Source organism: Larimichthys crocea, unplaced genomic scaffold, assembly GCF_000972845.2.
Source record: "Larimichthys crocea isolate SSNF unplaced genomic scaffold, L_crocea_2.0 scaffold319, whole genome shotgun sequence".
In the NCBI taxonomy this organism is placed as follows: domain Eukaryota; kingdom Metazoa; phylum Chordata; class Actinopteri; family Sciaenidae; genus Larimichthys; species Larimichthys crocea.
Genome location: NW_020854203.1, coordinates 438245 through 459269, shown reverse-complemented (window position 1 = coordinate 459269; position 21025 = coordinate 438245). Strand labels below are relative to the sequence as shown.

The window sequence follows — 21025 nt, the reverse complement described above, 5'->3', positions numbered from 1 at the left end:
ATGTCATCTACAACAGGACAGATTCACTTATCAGGATGACAGTGACTTTAAAGAACAGCTGTTTTCTTTTCATACTATGTACAGAGTTATTGTTTTACTGTAACACTTCTCTTTTTAATCTTCCAACATGTGAGTGCATATTTTTGGTACCATGTGTCCCTGTAATGTTTGCTTTTCATATTCTAGTCTAAAACTAATTAAAAAGGAAATAATAAAGCAGAGACTGATGGGAATCATTAGTTGTGGTTGTATTTGGTCGTAAACAAGTCATGGGCAAATAGAAATGTTAACCTCATTGTGACACCAGATGACAAGTTAGAGGATCTCCAATCGCTATGAAGACAATTTTACCATGGATCACCCCAGGAAAAAAAAAAAAACAAGTGTGAAGAAATACAAACAAAGCAGAGATGTGCACATTTTATACAAACAAATGAAAAAATGTTTTGGAAATGTTGACTTTATTCTGATTCTTTTTTTTTTTTACTCACAAGGTCCTTACTGCATGGGGCAAAACTGTACGTATGGCTGGGCACAGAAAAATCAACAAAGGCAACAGTGACTTCTTGGCTTAAAGTGTGACTGAACTTCCCACACAACATGGATACCTTTGGGATAAGACAGATGTGGTCTTTGCTGTTATTCAGCAAACATGTGATGATGATTTAAAAACCCCCTCAAAAAGAAACAACAACAAATGGACACGGGAAAGAAAGGTCACTGCTTCCCTTCGAGGAGACTCGACACCTAATTACAGCAAGTGATGCGTCGACACAGAACTGTGTGAAGCACTCTGTACATACCATGAAATGTTCATAATCACATTAAACACAAAGGAAGTGTTTGGTGCCAGCCAGAACATTTGAGACAGTTTCACCTGGAATGAAGAATCACAACCATGTCTGACGAGAAATGCTTCAGTAACATCTACTGACAGTACATCTTATTTAATACATGTTGTCATGACAGCACAGGAAACGGACAATTCAATCATCGTTTTTTTTTCATCGGGATACAAATGTAAACAATATTTGATTTGGTGACCTAAGGGCTCAAAATGATTCAGCTGGAATGCAAAATTACAAACAAACTAGTTCCCTTTAATTGTGTTTCGCTATCCCTGAGAACCTTATTCATAATGAAAGAAACCAAAGTCTTGAATAATAAAACACAAGTTCAGCTACAGATAAGCCTTTTAAATATTTATAGTGGCTGAAGCGTGGGAGCTGAAAACACACAGCGTTAAAAAAAAAAAAACTGCCACAGAAGTAATGACGATGGCTCTGAATTGATGGTGTAGGAGGGAGGAAGGGGGTTGGAGCCTTCACCTAATACTTAATTACTCCTCGGACAGACTGTGAAGTCATCCCTGGGAATTTGATGCAGGGCACAGGAGAGTGCTAACGGAAGCCGAGCGATTCCGGGGCAGACGGACGCAGATCGAGAGCGAACTGTCCGGAGTGCTGTGGTTTTTGGCTCCTCGGTGTCGATCAGTTCAGCAGAGAGCGGCAGAGGCTCGTAGGTTTAAAACAGACGGGGTACGCTCAAACAAAAACCCTGAATGCCCGAAGTGTAAACCGGAGGTCTGAATCATATCTTGTGGGATTGTGGGATACTGGTTGGAATCCATGATTACTTTGGCACGCAGAGGGAGAATGAATATTTTTTTTATCATCAACATGCAAGATTTAGTCGTCATACTTGAGCATCACCAACACGTATGTAAATGAGCCCTACCCTCGTTAAAACATTGATGAGATCCTCTTCGGGAACAGAGGAGGTGCGAGACGTGAAACGATATTTATATTTGGAAATGTACGAAGCTTGAAAATATCAAGGGCAATGCACGAGAATATTTGGCATTACGTTGTTTTTGTTCTCCTTTGACTTGCTCTGGTCCACGACTTGAGGGAATTGCAAGGGCACCAGGCCTCTGATTCTCTTCCACTTATTATTTTATACTTTTACAATTCCAGCTCTTATTTTTACATCATTAAGGCCACAGTTTGAAACAAACTAGTTTTTTATTCTTTCTAAAAGCAAAACTAATCATGAGAGCCCAGAACCATACAGAAAATCCACCCTTTGGCCACGGTTTTACCTACTTCACATTGCTACAGTACCTCATTACCTACAGTAGCAGATCTGTCAGGAGAACTAAACATTCTGGACGGTTCTGGACTTGAGACTTGAAGGTTCTGTACAAAAATATTGGAACCAACAGGTGCAATCACGACGGGTCTCTTCTAAAGACAGAGCAGGGTTGATAGGACTGGATTTGGACCCCTGTGAAGTGATTGACAGTGCAGCCTCCACCATTAATGAATGATGCCCACCACCCACCTCGGGTCAGTCACACAGACCCCCACAGGACTAAGCGGGGGTCAGTATTGCATAGATACAGTATAGGGTGTAGCTTTTCACATATGCAGTCACAGTGTTTGGGCAAAAAAACAAAGAACAAAAGAAAAGAAAAACATCTGTTTGTGTTTTCTGCCCATCATCAGTATATCCATGAAAAAGAAGTCTCAGGTGGTCGGTCTAACTGTAGGTACTGTTGGTATTATTACAAACGTGATCACCATGGTATAAAAAATAGCCTTTCGCTGAGGTCATCAAGTCTCCCATGTCAGTGCTGATAGGGCCCTTGCCAGGGTCAAGGGTCACAGTGCAATGACAAACTGTGCAGTGCAACGCCCCCCTCCCTGCACGCCGGCCTCAGAGCTCCTCCTTCCTCTTGACCACCTTCTCCTGATCGCGTCCTCTCAGGCTGCGCATGAAGCCGATGAAGCCCGCCTCCTGTGGAGAGCGACACAGCAGAGCAGAGCACAGCAGAGCTTTAGTCATCATTTCACAACTTGAAGCAATTCATCAGTCCTAAAATGTCTTTTTCTAATCTAACAGATCAGAGGGCCGCCGGTAAACATTATCTAAACGTAGCCTGACGCCATGGAGATAAGAGAAGTAAACAGACTCAAACACTGTGTTAAGTTCAAGGTCAGTCTGCTTAGCCTCGTCCCAAATATTAAGATCTGCCTGCAGAATTCTGAAACTGAAACTGTCTAATACTTCACTTAAGTTCAGTGTGAGCGGAGCACATGACCCCGATCCTTTTCGCCATAAATAATTCAGTTCTTCAGTACAATGTTTCCGTCCACTTGTAGTGATCTGTCCACTGGTGGAAAAATAGTCAGCTGTGAAGAAGTACAGCCGACATCCTGTTGTAGAAAGTGTGACTCAAGACTATAGAGTGTACTACATAGTGTCAAAGAACATAAATATATATGTAGTGTGATATTCACTACGGTGTGCTAAGAAAAATAGGTTAAAGTGTGTGTCACAAACCATACAGTGTGCTTTAAGGTGTTGGAATATATCAAAGAGGACTCCGGCGTGAGTCTAAAAGCCCTCCCCAGGAACAATGGTAGCAGCACTGGGCCTTGAAGCAGAGGATAACAGCGCAGAGAAGATCTTGAAGTTGGGCCTTGAGGTGTTGCAGGCGTATGTAAAGTTCTAAATCCGGCCACTGATAATGTAAGGTGCCGGAATGGACGGATATGACGTCCGGATGTGCAATAAACAGTGATAAAAATATGGAGGAAGTCCATAATTTCAAGGAGTGGATGTAGGGGTGAGCTCGGGTATAAAAAAGGGTGAGCCACTACAGTTCAGTTCTGGAGCCGATTTATTTCTTGCAAAAGAATAAAATCTATTGCCTAAACTATGTTCCTTCCCCTCTTTGAATCTTTTTTGGACGTCTGTAACTCTTCACCATTATTGTATCTACGGGCTGTCATTTTGAGAGTGTAGTGGCTTTTCTCTTTCGCTGTGGTTACGCGGTGGAAACGAGGTCCAGATTTACGATTCTGGCCTTGACGCGGACCTCTAATCTCTGACAATCCCCCTTCTTGGAACAACACATTAAAGTAGGAATTACGCCAGAAACGGGAAAAAAACTTTATGGGTTTACAGACAGTGAAATCCAAGTTTTGTGTTTTTGATTCTAACAATGTTCAAGTTGCTTCATCCGCATGTCTGACTCCTCCGCATCCACCCACTCCGGCACTCCTGTACCGACTAAATTCTCTCTGCACTTGAAGAGGAACTCGTTCTGGGTTCTGGCATTTTGGCGTGTAGAGCAGCATTCCTGTGTTTGTCATCAGATTCTGTCTTAATGACTAACTCGATCAGAAATCTGGATACGGTGTACTAGTAATTCATGTTCTTCAGAACTGTGAGAAGTGCTTATTCAAGTTTCTACATCAGGAAACATGCACAAAGCATAGCCAACATACTGAATCAGAAGTCCTCCAATGAAGATCTTTTCTGTGTAACTTCCTCATCTGAAGAAGTCCTTATCAACTGATGAAAGACTTTAAAGGACTGTCCAGATTTATGCCTATGTGTGATATATTTAAGACGGCTCGAGCTGGACGGACTCTTGAGGTTTATTCAGGAGGCAAAACATTTCAGTTCTGAACCCACGCACACACCACAGGATAAGGTCTACAGACTAACTATCAGACTCTCCAAAATCCTCGAATTATTTTTTATGGGCAAATTGCTCTTTTAATTGGACATTGGGGAATCTATTGGTTTCAACAAAGAGCTTTACGTGTGCTAGTCAATATTTGAACATACATGCAGATTGTGTCACCAGCTTCAGAGACTGTAAGTATGCGAGAGTGCAGGTGGGATATGTAGCAGCACTTACCCCGCGATCTCCGTTGTATTTTTCCACAAACTTGCCGTAGTTGTAATAGTTAAACGTGGGGTAGCCCTCCACCCCTTCCTGCTTACAGAGCTCGTGGTTCTGTCCTTTTGTACAGTCCACAGCGGCGTACACAATCTGTAAAAAAGCAGAGCAAACCCCTTCAGTGTGACGTCATACTAAGTGTCATGCAGCATAGAGCTGAGGATTTCACACGCTGCCACATCAGAGGAGAAGAGTCAGTCAGTAATTGTAATTTTGTGAAATCGACTAGCCCTTCATTATTACAGTGACATAGTAAAGTAGGATTCTGTGTGAAGTTGTGTACTGCAACTCTCTTGTTACAGTCTCTCCTTCCTCGCATGTAGGAGAAACTACAGTAGCCATGAAACGTGCAAAAACATGAAACATACTGTCTGGAGCTAGTGTTTATTTTGTCTGTTTGGGCTCCTGTACAAACATGGAGGTTCAACATGGCTGACTCTGTGGAAGAGGACCCACAGTGTCAGAGGTTTCTCATTCTAAGGTAACAAAAGCACAACTCTTATTTTCCAGTCATAATACGCTAGTGAAAACATAGTTATGCATATTATGTTCCATTTTTGTCATACTCTGTATGGAATAAATCTTACACACTGGACCTTTAAATTAACTTTCTAATAATGCATAGCATTCTTCAATCTATGAAAAGTTACACAATATAAACCCGAAAGAAAAGTTGGTGGCCATTTACTTGGATAATAAACACAATGATAAGCATGATGAAGTTTAATGTAGGCACTCATTTGGCCCTTCTGCGGTTATTAAAACTGGCAAGATCTGGAACATCCTACTCCTCATAAAACCTTCTTTATCGAGGATTCGCCTCATATTCTATCATTATATTTCTCGGTTTTATTGTTCTGTAACAATGATCTTATTTCACACCTGGCATTTTTATTGGTTGACTCCAATTAGTTATTGTCTCTTTAGCACTCACTATATTTTTTGGAACAAATAAAACTTTATTATAATTGTAGATCAACACTGCTAAAACTGTACACACAGGAAACTGTAATGGAGGACTCAATATTTAACAAGTAGAAAATGGCTTTTATGATGACTTCCTGTTTGTATTCAGCATCTCGACTCGACTCAACAATAAGCAGGCTCAACACGTTCTCCTTGTCCAAATTTAGGCTGCCGGTTTCTCTTTCCAGGTTACAAAAAAAGTGACGGATGCGTTCGTGTTCAGTTAAACCGTTTGGAGTTGGTGGTGGAGGGGTGAAAAATCCCATGACAATCACTCCTACATAACAACAACAAGGGAGATTTATGTTATGAGGCTGTTGCATCGATTAGTGACAAGCCGCTGCAATGAGGCGTAAATGCCGCCTCGCTGATACATGGCTCACTCGGCATGTCCTTTTGGACAGCTGAAATGTCACCCTCTCTCAGGGTGCTGAGCGCTGCACACTGAACTTGTCACCATCAAATAATCACTCCCCGTCCGTCTGCCTTGCTCGTGCTGGATGTGGAAATGACGGATTTGCAGCGGAAGGAAAACATATTAGACGCTTTCTCTGCACGTTCGACTGTGAAGCAATGCTGAAAAGTTCTTGTCCTAATTACAAACTACAAGTGCCTCTTGTTTTTCTTTTCATGCAAACACAAACAGAAATGTTGAGAATCTGCATAAGCAGCAACATATTGTTACATGAGTACACTGGGAGGTTAGGGAAGAGAGAGAGACTTTTGCACATCAGTGTGGCAGACAGAGGCTATAAAAGAATATTCTTCTTCTACGGTCTGTTAATCGGGTGTCTTAATCTAGGCCTCAATGTACTCTAACAAGAGAATTTAACAGACTTGCTGCAAGCTGTGTACATTCAGCAGGACTGACCTGTTTCACCTTTGAAAAAGCAAAATAGTCGAGAGAAATTCAGCTGACAACCATTGCGTAAAAATCATCCTAAATCTGACCACCTCTTCGTTAGGACAGTACAGGACAGCAGAGTACTTCAGGCAGCAGAAGCAGCAACAGGAGGACATAATGTAACTACCGACTCATCCCAGTTTGTAATCAATCATGGCTGACAGGAGAAAATGAAGCCATAGAGCTGTCGTTCTTCAAAGGTCCGCAGCCAATTCCGTTATTGATCCATGTTCAAGTGACAGATGACCCCACATCATGTCATCGATCCCATAGTGAAATTTCTCAGGGAGCAGCACATTACCAGTTGGTTTGGTCTCAATCTACCAGCATCACACTGAAGAGCAGAGGAGTAATCAAACTACTTCTGTCTCATAACTAAGTTCCTTTGGTTATAGGGATAAACGTGGATGCTCTGGAGCTGGTGTGCAAAAGTGGTCAATCAAGGAATATTACAACTGATTGTCTCCCTTTGTTTTATTTATGAATACCCGTATTATATTACATATTGAAACAGTCATACAGGCCAGGTTGTTTGGTTTCAATTGAAACAGGAATTCAGTGAATGAACACAGCATGTGACTCAACACTACTTTTCCGTACAAGTCATTTTTATTGTTGTTCATATGTTGTTGACTTTGTAATGGTTATTTATGGATTTTTTACGCTCTGTACACATGATAGCGAACATAAAAACTTGACATGTAGGATAGCTGTGATGTTATTTATCTTGATCCTGGATCAGCATAGTTCAACTTTTGAATACTGGATAGGATTTGTGCCTGTGATGTGATGTAATTCCTGTTGAAATGGGATGTTGAGGTGGATAATTACGCCTTTTTAATCATGACCAGGGTCTGGCCATCTTTTGCGTTGGTTCTGATAGCACTGTTATTGCAAAACTATGACAAAGCAAGAAACTTGATTGTTCTGACAAGGTTGCAAACAAGCCAAAGCTAAATATCCTAACCACTCTACATGGAGGTAAAAAATCAAAGTGAAGCCACCTGAAAATTACTCATTGCATGGTAGGTCATCTGTGAACTGCTGTGGATGTTTACAGATAGTCTGGAGTACAATTTCCAACAGTCTTGATTGTTGTGTCCTGGCATGAACTCCAGTTTATGTAATTCCCAAGTTATCCTTTGTAGAAAACTTCCCCTCCCTACAGTACATGCTCAATAGACCTTTCACAGAGCAGCCATTTTGAACCTTAATTAGTATCATCGATAACACCTGTGTTTACCTACTATTTCCTGTCAACATGGCTGCTGGGAGAAAGGTCTGTATTACATGGCTTTAATTTATCATGCCAAATAGGACCTGGCTTGGTACTTAAGTAGTATCAGGCCAGGTCATATTGGGCAAATCCTTCAAATAAATATAATTCTACAGTGGCAACAGACAAACAAACATGTGGTTCCAGCCAGTGTGACCCTTTAATGCTGCTATTGATCAGAATTTGGGGAGAAAGACAAACAGCTCAGGACAAACACTGCGTACAGCTCCCCCGCTGTCAGACAGCACAGATTGTGGAGTTTTAATTGTTTGCATCTTCAAAGCTGGAGCTAAGCTTGTGTTTGTCTTTGGTAAATGAGGCGAGGGCAGCTAATAGACTGCGATCAACACTGGCCTGGTACAATACACTGGGGCTCAGCTTTATAAATAGAGAGCATTGCCAAGTAAACACATGCCCAGTTCTCAGATTCACTCTTGTTCAAACACAGCTTCACACCTCCACTGGCCACTGGAGGGACAACAAGAGGAAGCTGATCTTAATCTGCTGCATTTATATAACCTGCATGGAAACCAGGGTCCTCTGGATTGGCAGCTGGTGGTGGTTTCATCATAAGGATGCTGATCCAAACATCACAGCTGAACGGTGAAGCAGTGGCAAAGTGCTTCAAGCTGTTGTGGTTGCTAGATATTGGATCTCAAAAAACCATTTATGACTGTTCTGAAAGCTCAAATTTCTCTCTTAAAATACACCATCAGTACTTTTTCCCCTTTAGGCGGTAAAGGTCTCAATAGTTTTTCTTGGTGGTCATTCTGAGTTTCAATGCTCCATTAGGGATACATCAAAGCTGTTCGACTGACCACTGTCTGAGTTGAACATTTCTTTACGGTCGATGGCTACATTCACACTGCAAGCCTCGGTGCTCAGTTTGGATTTATTGCTCAGATCCAAGTTTCTGTTTGGCTGTTAACAGATAAGCGTGCTGATCATGGAGACCAATGAAGTCAACATTTACAGGTTTGTTCATAAGTTGTAGAAGGGTACATTCAGACAGAATCCAGCGCAACAGCGATAATGCAAGATAATGTTTGGAAAAACACAGCCCAATGTTGCAGGTTGGTCAAACCTCCACAGTAAAATGTCCCTGAAGCTGGGACCATCCAGGTGGATTCATGGACTAAACTCTGACACTCTACCTGTTGTGTTCTGGCTTTGTTTATTTCTATGCTATGTTCCAGTTTCTAAATCTGAGTCTGACTCACAATTTATGCTGCAAAATGGTGACGCAAAGAAGTTTAATTTGGTTTGTGTAATAGTTTGAGAGAGAAAGTGCAATGTGATCAGACACAAAAGCTTTTGAACTTCAGCTGGAAGCACATTAGCCCTTAATTGTGGCTGCAGGTGCCAGCTAAAAACAAGTAAGAAACAATACAGTCACTGATGATATACCTGCACAATAACATAAAGCTTTAAAATCATTAAAGCCAGACTGTGAAGCAGGATTGGAAGGCTTCTGAATGAACTACTGAAATTGCTTGGGTGGGTCGATGCAAACCAAAACACAGACAAAGTATAAATCACGTCCAGCAGAGACAGGATTGGGTCGTCTGAAGTGTCTGCACGTTGCATAACACAACAGAGTCGAGCGACATAGACAGTGAGTAAGAGTGAGAGCATTGATTAAGCTGGTTAAAGAGCAACTGATGTCGCACTGGACAAAGTCAGACCTGAATTTGGTTTAGGACCACATATGAAAGTGGCATAAATCAAAACTGAAAAGATCCATGAGATCTCAGAAAAACAAAACAAAAAACAGATCCGACTCTGAGCAAAATAAAACTGTATTTGGCCACTTGTTTCTACAGATTACAACATAACTTTTATATTGCCATTTCTTTGCCGATGACGTATTGATGTATTGCTCTCACGGGGATGTTATCAACGAAGATGTGTGCGGGTTTCTGCTGAAGGGCAATGCACAGTGACACGTACAAAAACACTTTCACCTCATCTGTTGAGGTTTTATGTTATCTAGAAATGTTACAAAGGATTGCCTCAGAAAAATGGATGAGTAAGTTGTTGAGGACGCGTCACACTTTTACGCCATCTGACAATGATTTGAAAAATTCCAAACAAGTGAGAGCAACGCTGCCGGAGCACGACTGGAACGACGTGGAGCGAACATTAAGCATCTTGATGAAACTTTCCAATCAAAAAACAACAATTTGATGTTTTTCTTTTTTTAAGGTGAGTGTTTGACATGATAAATCAGAGCTCAGGGAACTGCCAGGCACAGACCTAACGTGTGTGTGTGTGTGTGTGTGTGTGTGTGTGTGTGTGTGTGTGTGTGTGTGTGTGAGATGGTGTGTGTGAGTCACTTAATTACTAAGGTTTTGGAAACTGCGAGCCCTGCAGTCAGAGGGTATTAACAGCAAGAGCAGGAGTGGGAGTATGTCGGGACACAGATCCTGAGGGAACAGGAATGAGAGGGAGTAGAGATGATGAAGGATGAGGAGGAGTGTGTCTTGTTGTGATTGCATGAACCTTCAATAACCCGAAGCCCCACGTGTGCCGAAGATTTGATGAGGCCGCGAGGGCTAGAACTAAATTCCTTAGCTGGCACGTGGAGACAAATATTAAGAATGAGGTGGAAGGAGTTGTAAATTTTGAGTCGCGTGTTTTCACGGTTATCACTGTTTATCAGACAGTTCAAATGTGCAGTATGTGGCTGCAATCATCTACAGGCTGATTTCAGAAGAGCTGCTTATTAAGCCAAGCCCAGGAAGCATGTGTGTACCGAGCACAAGAGATCAAAGAATCACGACATTTGACCATTTAAATCCAATTCTCATCTGACTGCACAACATACTGAACTCAAAGTGTGTGGTCCGTATTGCAGATCATGAATATACAATGCCATTACTCTCTATGAGCTCAGGTTTTAAGAATGCTCTGAAATTTTGGCTAATTGCTTCCTTGTTTTCATTCCCAGAGTCACGTGAGAACACTGATTTTCCTCTGGGAGTCCAGGACAAATGGATATATGGATAGCAAAGCTTAGTACACAGCACCACAGTAAAAACGTTTTTTAAGCAACTACTTGAAAGTTGTCTCAACAACTTACATACTTAACATATGTAGAAATAGAAAATAAGATGGGCATAGATGTAACACCTTCAGTGTGTGCAGCAGCCGTTCAATGTTTCAAACCCCACCAGAAGTGCCACAGTCCTTTTCAGAAGCAGCTCTTCACTCTGCTCTGCTGAGAATGTTGTATCTATCTTTGACTGATGCCATGAGCAGCTGATGTCAATCTGCACAGAGCGGCTCGAGCTGGCCGGAAATCAGACACACAAACGCATTGACAATCTGGTCAAATTTCAAAATAAAACACCCTGTACAAACACCAGATCTTACAGTCAAAGAAAAACGATTTCACTACATAGCATATCTACATATTTAGAAGCACATAAATCAAGGAAAAAAACAAATCTGAACAAGTTAAAGTCTGGCTCCTGGTGGGGTTTGAAGCTGCACAGTGAATGAACCAAAACAGATAAGAGTTAAATTACAGTCTGGACAGCTGACTGCTGTTTTCATGTTTTGGGCCTGACAGGGCCACTACGGAAATAAGTTGTATTAAAATGTTAGTGTTTTCTCCGTGTTATGCTTCATTCCTATGCACCTTGTTTGTGTCTTCTTTGTGCCATGTATAGTTTATTTTATGGTAGTTAATACTAGATATTTAGTTTCTGCATGCCAGTCCATATGTTAGATTGAATTTCTGTCTCTGGTTTGGTTTTCTTCTTTCTTTTGAGTACATATGTACAAGTGTGTTATATGTAGGATGTTAAAGACAGAATATAAGCAGACTAAATCAAAGACCTATAAGCTAAAAACACCTAACCAACAAAGGACCTGCTTGCTTTTTGTATTTTGTGCTGGACTAAAAACATCCCAGACTGGACACCGTGAGGAAATCAGTATTGATGATACTGTGGGCCATGAGAGAAAACTAGTGTTGAAAACTGGCGTCGTTACTTTTAGTGTTGGCCTGAGCTTGAGGGATCCTCTCCGGCGTAAACGTGTTTGTGTCAGTGAACGTGTGAACGAGCAACACTAACCTTGCGGTCCTCTTTGAAGAGCTCTGCTGCTGTGGTGAAGTGTGGAACAGAGTTTTTACAGTGCGGACACCCTGTGAGTAGGAGAACACACAGATGAGACATTATCACACTGCAAACATCTTCACTTTACGTCCTAAACAGCAACATATACAGGGACCAACATTGACACATTCACAGGTACAAACCAAATCACTAACATACATCATTTAGTCGATGGCAAACGTGTCCGTAAAGCATGTGGGCCTCTTCACAATCCTGCAGTTGTCTAGAGGTTTACGCCACATTAGAGATGGTTCACTTGAACGTTATGAGAGACCGTAAATCTGTTTATTGCTGCCATAAACACAACCTCCACGGCTTCCTCTGCTCCAGCAGCCATCCGTATACAGTAAGTCGATACTTACACAAATACACCACAAGGTACCACCACTACACATCGCATTCACAGACAGCACAGTCACTTCTGGTGGGTGGAGGCAAGATATTTCAACTGTCCATTGAAGATGTCCTGCTTGTGTGATGACTATAAATCTGTTAAAGAAGAACTGTGATGCAATCTTTCAATTATTATTTTACATATTTAAAAAAGAGAGTTAGACTTCTGTGACAGTTTTCCCATAAGTCTACTGATGCTAACTGTTGATTTACTCAGTGAGAAGTGTTGTGGGCTTATTGTATATTATGTACGTTGTTAATCAGCAGTGAGGGTTTGCATGGATGGCATGGTTACATCCATAAGTGGGTTTTTAAACGTGTCCTTTCAAAACTTTGGCCATTCATCTGCTGCTGTAGCAGCCTCTCCTCCTCTAGTTTCAGACTTTTCAGTGGAACATATTATTAAAGCAACATTTCATCTTATAAAAGCAAGTATTATCAAAATGTATAAAAAGAAAACTTCTGCTACGCATTGTTGACACTGGCTCTGGCATAACTGTGATCTCAGGATTTATACCCACGAGTCATTAAGAGCATTAAGACAATGAACCCACTGTAAATGGATTTCAAGGGCCACGAGTGCACCGACTGATGGCAGCCACAGTTATAATTAGCTATTTTTATGGTTGCGTAGAAGCCCACAAGCATTCACAAACACACCGATAAGTCTATCTTCAACTCAATTATACATTAACTCTGCAACCGTTCATTTGCCCTCCTTTCCAGAGCTGCCTCTCCAGGCCAGCATTCAGCGGCGCTCAGACATCCATTTCCTGCTCAAGTACCCTTTTAGCTGCAACATTAAATGGCCTTTAAAGGTTATTTTGCAATTCTCAAAACGATACATAAAAAAAAAAAATCCAGCAGAGCGGCGTGCCATATGCCACGTTTTGCCTTTACCTGAGGAGAACAGACTGATCGGGCGCGTCGCCCCAACTGCTCAGAGAGGAAATGAGAGCAGGTAAATAAACAGAGGCCAGGTAGTGCCAAAACACACAGCGTGCACAGAAATGTTTCACTTTTTTACATCTCGCACAATTTCTGTCATCCAGGCTGCTTAAAAGCAGCTAAAGGGTGGGTCTGTTGATAGTGAGTGCTGCCACTATCATTTCTCACCTGCCGTCCTCAACGTTTCTGTCAGAGGCAGACGGTGAAGTGGAGAGGAAAGCACACAGAAGAGTACGAACACACTGACAGGCAGACGTGCTTAAACAGCTTCCACTCTTCTGTAGTTTCACCGTCGCTCATTAATAAAAAATGTGCAAACGGCAGCAGTAAGCAAAGCAGTATAGATACAGCTTAATGGATCTGAGCGTCACTTAAAGCTGTTTATACAGATGCTTACAAATGGGCATCACTAACTTAGACAATCATTTCAAGAGGAAGACGCCTCAGACCACAGCAGTCAACATCCAGGTATTGGAGATGGAGATGGTGGGAGCACACAAATACGTGGGTGTTCACCTCAACAATAAACTGGACAGGTCAGACAACACAGACGTCCTGTACAAGAAGGTCAAAGTCATCTCCACTTGCTGAGGAGAGACTGAGGTCCAGAGTGTGCAGGACTCTGTTCAAAACTTTCTATGACACTGTGGTGACATCTGCAATATTCTATGCAGTCGATGAGACAGAAAAAGACTCAACAAACTGGTGAAGAGGTCCAGCTCTGTCCTGGACTGACCTCTAGACTACACAGTGGATGTTAGCAAAGCTGACATCCATCATGAACAACTCCTCTCACCTCCTGCATCAGACTGTGGAGGCCTTAAACAGCTCCTTCAGCTACAGACTGTTAGACCCACCATGTAAGAAGGAGATCTACCACAGGTCCTTCATTCCAACAGTGTCATACTCTTCAACACCAGGATGACTTCATGACTTTCTTATTTATGAGTCATTTTGAATGCACCTTGTTTATATGAGCTGCTGTGACAATTAAATTTTGTCGCTGTGGGAACATCAAAGTATCTTTTCTTATCGCCTCAAGACAGCAAAGAGCTGTCAGGAGAAATGTGAAATGTTTTAGTCTAACTTTAATAATACAGATGTGAGGGTAAGACACACAGGCCGTTCTGTCTAGCACCTCCTGTCTCGATGTTTTAGAAAGCAGCTGTAGCTCATCAAATGCTCTATTTAACGCAGCCTCCCTCGCTGATACGACACCAGTGAAGCGGGTTGCAGATGGGGTGGGAGGGCAGCAGGTTGCCGCTGCCTGATGTGCATCTGCGCCGTCTCTTTGTAGAAGGAAGCACCAAAGGGCCCGACAGAGACGGCAGCCTGAACCGCTGTGCCGCGTCTGACTTTGAAGCCCCTCGTCAGACATAAAGGGCAAAAAAAAAAGAACAGGGACGAAGGTGCATGTGTGTGTGTCTACGAGTGAAGTGATAATTAAGAGAATTATTCGGTCTGTATTCCTTCGGCATCTGTGCTTCGTTTGACAAGAGTCATAACACTGGGCCTTTACGACATTTACAGACAAAGAAAACCAGCTGAGTGAGTTAATGCCAGAGAAGGGGGCTCCAATCAGGGTTTGATCACCAATCTCTGGAAGCAGTATCAGCTGATTACAGCTAACAGTGTCTTCTATTTCTCACGTAGCATTATTTATTTAACTATTCCTATTACATATTAAAACGCAGAGATGAGAAAGTATCATGAATTGTCGGCAGGTTATTTATTGGCAGGCAACACGTGCTACATATTCCACACTCTTTGACAGAGTCAACTCAAACCCTCAGCCTACGCCTGCTTATTGGGAGCAGCTGAGAGCTTAACAAACACAGACAGGAGGGCTCGTTGACTTCTTATTGCACTATTAGAATTCTACTCGATTCTCCACCTCATTTTCATGTTTTACTGTTTACTCACAAACGACTTTAATCAGCAGAACTAATGTCACCCTTTGAAGTCAGAGAAACACAGTTAGCCAGATGTGCCCGGTGACAGAACACGTGAATTCAATTTCAGAAACTCAGTCCACGAGGTGAAATGTTTGTGTGTGAGTGTGTGTGTGCTCCAAAACAAACACGTGATTAGGTTAACATGTTAGCAAACATATACAAGGCTTTAATATGAAAATAGGTCTATGAGGTTAATTTAGCTCAGTTTTGGTCCAGACAGCATATGTGTGACAGCACCCATAGGTTGATCTAAATATCCAGACTAATTTAGAAATCTGTACAGACGTGGATCATCAGTGGACACCTGGGTGCTCAAACAAGCCATCTGTAATGGCACCTACCTGTCAAAGCAACCATGCTGTTAATTCTGCATAACTTTAAGCCTTAATATCATTTGAACAGGTGAGTTGTATATAAATTAACCCTCAGTACAGTTGTCATGAACGGGAAAATTAGCTATAGAGACCAAAACTGTTTTTTGTACCAGGCTGTAAACATGTTTATTTCTGCTGTGAAGTTGGACATTTCAACATGGGGACTTATGGAGACTGACTCGTTCTGGAGCCAGCCTCAAGTGGACGTTTGAGGAACTGCAGTTTTTAGCACTTCTACATTGGCTTCATTTCTCAGCCACGTAGGTCGCTGCTTGTGTTTGTCCCTGACCAGGTTGTTCAGAACACCGGCTGCTGCAGATATATCTGGGCAAAGATACGTATTGGCAGGTCAGACTATGACGGTTCATATTCTGCAGCAACATAAAGGTCATTTTGCCACAAACATTTTTTCCAGGAACCTTTTTCGGCCAGTTTCTCAGAAATCAACTATAAAGCTGCATTATGAGATGTTTTCCAGGAAGCCTGAAATATGAGGTGCAACGGTGATTTGTTTTCTGTTTTTAAACTTGTGCAAATCTATTCTCAGTCATCTGAATCATTTCCTCAGTCTCCCCATGGCTTAGGTGGGGTTTATATACTGTGCGATGAGGAGCTTAACAGGCAGCTCTGAGTGACGTATGCAGACGAGTGTAAACCCAGAATACGATCACACCAAGTCCGACAGAGCAGGGCTGTGATCACACTTGGTTGCAAACACAAATGTTGATCAAAACAGCCAAAGCATATGAAACTCAATAGCTTGTAAAAAGTGTGCAGTGCCAATGACCGAACGGCCTCGCGTGCAGAGGGGAAAGTAACAGGTGTTAAGGAGAGGTGTTAGGAATTACTGCAAGCTCTTACAGGGAGCGTAGAACATGACCAGAGCGTGCTTCTTCTTCTTCAGCGCCTCTCGAAAATCCTCTGATCCAAGATGGCTGACGCTGGAAGGCTTGTCCTCCCAAGACTGCTCTGGTGGAGGAGGCGCCTGGGGACTACAGACAAGAGGAGGGAAAAACAATGTTTTGTATTTATTGTGAGTGGAATAAATAGAGATATAAAGTAGAGATTTACAGTATTTGCCTGAAAAAAAGGAAAATGTCAACACGTAAATATGAGTGATAGAGTAGAAAAGAAGAGATGGAGCTGCCTGTTGGTTGCGTCACTCACTTGTGCATGAACTCGATGATCTTGTCTTTGTTTCGGAGCTGAGGCAGCGTGTACTTGTCTTCACCTTTCTCGAAATATTTTAAAGTTGGGAAACCAGAGATCTTAAAGCGATCCCCCACAGCCTTGTGCACCGTGGCATCCACTGCTGCCAACACGCCTGGACTCTGTGAAAAATAACAACAGCAAACCAGAAGTCATGTGGGACCTCTGCTAAAATAATAACTACAGAGTGTTTTGTCCAATTAGAGCAATGAAGGTCTTTTAGACTGACCTCTCACATGACACCAATTAACACTTTAGACACAATTCAAGTTCAACCACTGCAAAAAAAGCACATGCTGTGTATAGGAAAGTGCTGCATTAGTAACACAAAAGTGAGAAGAAAATGAATGATATTCTGGGTCTAAAGGGCGCAGGGTGAGAGAGGCTCCAGTCCATCCATATTAGATAATGGCCCTGGCTCTTCCCATTGACCTCCAGCGCCGGGCAGAGAGCCACAAGGAGAAGGTCCAAACGTCGGGCCGGGGGGACGCTCATAGATGAGATAATTGCTACAGTCACCAGGCTGGAGTTTTATAGGCCCTGCCCCTGGCTGGGGAGTGTTAGATTACCACAGAGGACAGAATGGCGGAGAGGAGAGGCGAGGAACACACCCGACTAATCAGAAACACATCGAGAGTGCCGAGCTGCAGCAAGGACCGACCGGCGCGTGGGCTGCAACGGCCAAAAGCCTTCAAGCCAAGAGCAGGGATTATTATGATCTGCTAATGAGGCGCCGCTACACCCGGGTTGCTGTGTGTGTTCATCAGAGTGTGAGATATGAAGAATGAACAACAGGCCTGGAGAGATGCATGCTGTCCACATATAAACACAAGCAAAAGGTCAGGGAACTTACATCTGCGCCCTTGTTGAGTATTTCTGCAGCTTCATCATACTCTGGCTTCATCTTCTTGCAGTGTCCACACCCTAAGAGATTAAAATGACACATTACAGGCTGACCAGTGATGATACTTAAGTTAAAAAAAACAACATAAAAAAAAACAATGACAACCAAAATATTATAGTTCAGTTCCTATTATAAGATCAGAACTAAGAAAATATTATTGGTAATAACCCACCCCCCCAAAATGTTTGGACAAAGATATGGCCTACTATTAAGTAAATACGAAATAATGGTAAATAAACATGGTACACAGTCAAATTCATTGCACTAGTCACTATAAATAAAAACACAAACAAAACAAAATCTGTCTAAACTGAGGATCAGATATATCAAAATAAAAGTTATACAAATATAAATGTTTACTGACAGATGGGCCAACAAGTCCAATAAACCAATAAATCTGCAATGAGCTGAAAACATCTGCCTGCTATCTAAAACAGTCACATCGTTCAGAGTAAATAAGACCCAACACACAGGATAAACAAGAAATAGCTGAATAGCTGAAGAATTTACTGCTACAGAAGCAACGCAGAGAACTTTGATGGTGCAATCTTTGCACAACATCACGCCCTATGTCTCGCTGAATCAACGTGTCAACAGCTGTAATTCTCTGGTGCCTTGCCGTTTCTCTCTGGTTTTGTCAGCGGGTTTTACTGCTGCCACGCTGAGGGTGAAACTGTAAATGAGATGACAAGAGTCTCTCATGTTTACCGGGAGAGTTAAGTCGTGTCTGATTACTTCCTGCATGTTTCATTCTCAGGCACTGCTGTGTGTCTGTGTCTGAGTGAGCATGTTAAACTGAGTGAGACCAAACAGCAGTGTGAGTGAACGATGAGTTCAATAGTGGAAGAAAGAGCAGGAAGAAGGAGATAAAGGTGGAGGCAGAGCTGGGCGACGTGGTAAGAATCAATATTATGCCTGTAGTACTGTGTCATATCATATAACGGCAATAGAGTTTCACAGTGTCATGTGTTGACATTAATGGACTGGCATTTATAGATGTAGCGACAAGGGTGTTTATGCACAGCTGTTTTCTCAAGTGTTCCTGAGCCTGTGCACTGACATCCTTTAAACAACAGACCTTCTTCACAGGGACCATTTTGACATGAAATAGTAGGTAAACACAGGCGTTAGCAATGATACTAATTAAGGTTCAGTTCCATTTAGTGCAGCAGAGACTTTCCATTGAGCCAAGATCCAGCATGTTGATGTGAAATGAAAACAATGCAGAAGTGCCACTTGAAGCTGGCTACAGAACGAGTCAGTCTCCATAAGTCCCCATGTTCAAATGTCCAACTTCACAGCAGAAATAAACATGTTTACAGCCTGGTATTAAAAACTGTTTTGGTCTCAATAGCTAATTTCCCCGTTCATGACAACTGTACTGTGGGTGAAGCTTTATACAATTCACCTGTTTAAATGATATCAAGGCTTAAAGTTATGGATCATTCACAGTGTGGCCGCCTTGATTGACAGGTAGGTGCCATTACATGGCTTGTTTGAGCACCCAGGTCATTCAGCCCGCCTCAGGACCACTTATGAGCCACATATTTGCTGATTTTTGGTTTACTAGGGTAACTAGCATCACATATTTTGAGCTTTGAAACGGCGCTTCGGAAAGTCACACAGTCACTGTGGGTGAAGTCACACATGCACTGTTCATTCTTTATACTGTCAGTGGTCACCACGCACCACAGCAGCACCCCGACTCTGTCTGACCTTACTTAGTATCATTGGCAACAATTTGACTTGAAAGTCATTGCATTATATTTTTAGTTCTCTTTTTACACAGCATCCAAACTCTTTTGTTATCCGTGTTGTACAACAACTGCGATGATGTGGAAGCAGTGTAAAGAGTCTTCTGAAGAAGTTTTCTGTAGCAAAAAAAGGGACTCCACAAACGAAAAGCACACTTCACCATCTCAAGCTGAAGCGAGTGAAGTATGAGGTCAAAACACCCAGTTCTTGTTTACAAGAGAAATAGCAGACAGAGAAAAGAACTCTCTCAAGCAGTTTTGTTTGGTGACAGATAGCAATGCAAACGGTTAAAAAAGAAAGCTGAACATAATATTACTAAAAGAAAATGTTTTTCATAGACACTGCTCCTGATGAGAAGAACATTATGATAACACAGCAGCTACACCATCTTCTGCAGACAGCAATGTCTCAACCACAGACACGTGCAATTCATGATAGAATATTTTTCAGTATTTGCATGTTGTCATTACAGTGATTACTGCAAAAATACCCTGTAGTATTGTGACCCAATTCTAAGGCAACATTTGCAATATGACAAAGGGTAGATAAATATATGTACAACATCATTTCTATATGTAGAACACAAAAACATGTTTAACTTTTTTCCTCTAAAAGTCACAATGTAATTCTATTGAGAGTGAATGATCTCCCAGCTCTACAGAAGGCTGTGGCTTTCTGAAAGTTCTGAAACTTTCTGAGTGCAAAAGTTCAGAGAGGATGAATTTCACTACATCACCAAAAACTTCACCATCAACTGCCATACTTCTTTTATAGCATGAATCTAACACTGACAATATGGACATCAACGAAAAATGAAAATTGGAAGCAAATATTAGAATAACACATGAACATTTAAAGCAGGATATAAATTAACCAACATTAACACTACATTCATCACCTTAAAATACAGTAATACAGAACTATGTTGGAGGGGTTATGGATTTGTGGGGGCAAATATTTTGGGACTGTCCAAAGATCTCAGATTTCTGAAGAATACAATGCATTTCAGATATAGTACAGTATATATAATAATGTTTGTTACAGGTCCCGAATTTTTTCTTGAAAAAACCCTCCAAAAAACCCAACATTAACAAAGCCATGAACAGTGAACGTTCATGGTCATTGTCATTAATCATTGAATACAAAGTGTTTTTTTTGGTAAATCTTGGTAATAGTTTTTATCAGTGACCAGCAGTATATTTATTAAATGTTTCACATATGAAAATATATTTCACATTTGAAAATGTCTTGTAGGGCATTATGTATTCCTTACATAATTCCAGCAGTCTTGGATAACAGGGTAATCCCACATAATATGATAATGGTTTGCCTTTTGGTTTTCACAGTTTCTCCAGCAGATAGTGGAGTCGTCACCATAATAAGATTTCTGAGAGGGGGTGATAATATTACATTCTTTTGATAGCAAAGAAAACAGAATGGACAGATAGGGTAAGAAAATGT

At 41.7% G+C, this 21025-nt stretch overlaps 1 protein-coding gene across 2 annotated transcripts in view; it reads right to left on the bottom strand.

The window, feature by feature from the left end:
• Positions 1–227: 227 nt before the first annotated feature.
• Positions 228–21025, bottom strand: part of pdia5 (protein disulfide isomerase family A, member 5) — a 62285-nt gene continuing 41487 nt past the window's right edge. The window contains exons 12-17 of one of the 2 annotated variants that reach the window (XM_010729896.3): positions 17759–17829; positions 16864–17027; positions 16558–16688; positions 11985–12055; positions 4715–4849; positions 228–2799 (exon numbers count right to left, since the gene is read on the bottom strand). In XM_010729896.3, the coding sequence (XP_010728198.1) occupies positions 2719–2799; positions 4715–4849; positions 11985–12055; positions 16558–16688; positions 16864–17027; positions 17759–17829 (653 nt within the window). In that variant the 3' untranslated portion in view covers positions 228–2718. Of the gene's footprint in view, positions 2800–4714; positions 4850–11984; positions 12056–15858; positions 16021–16557; positions 16689–16863; positions 17028–17758; positions 17830–21025 lie in introns of those variants that run through there. The other variant, XM_027276129.1, reaches the window with a different exon arrangement.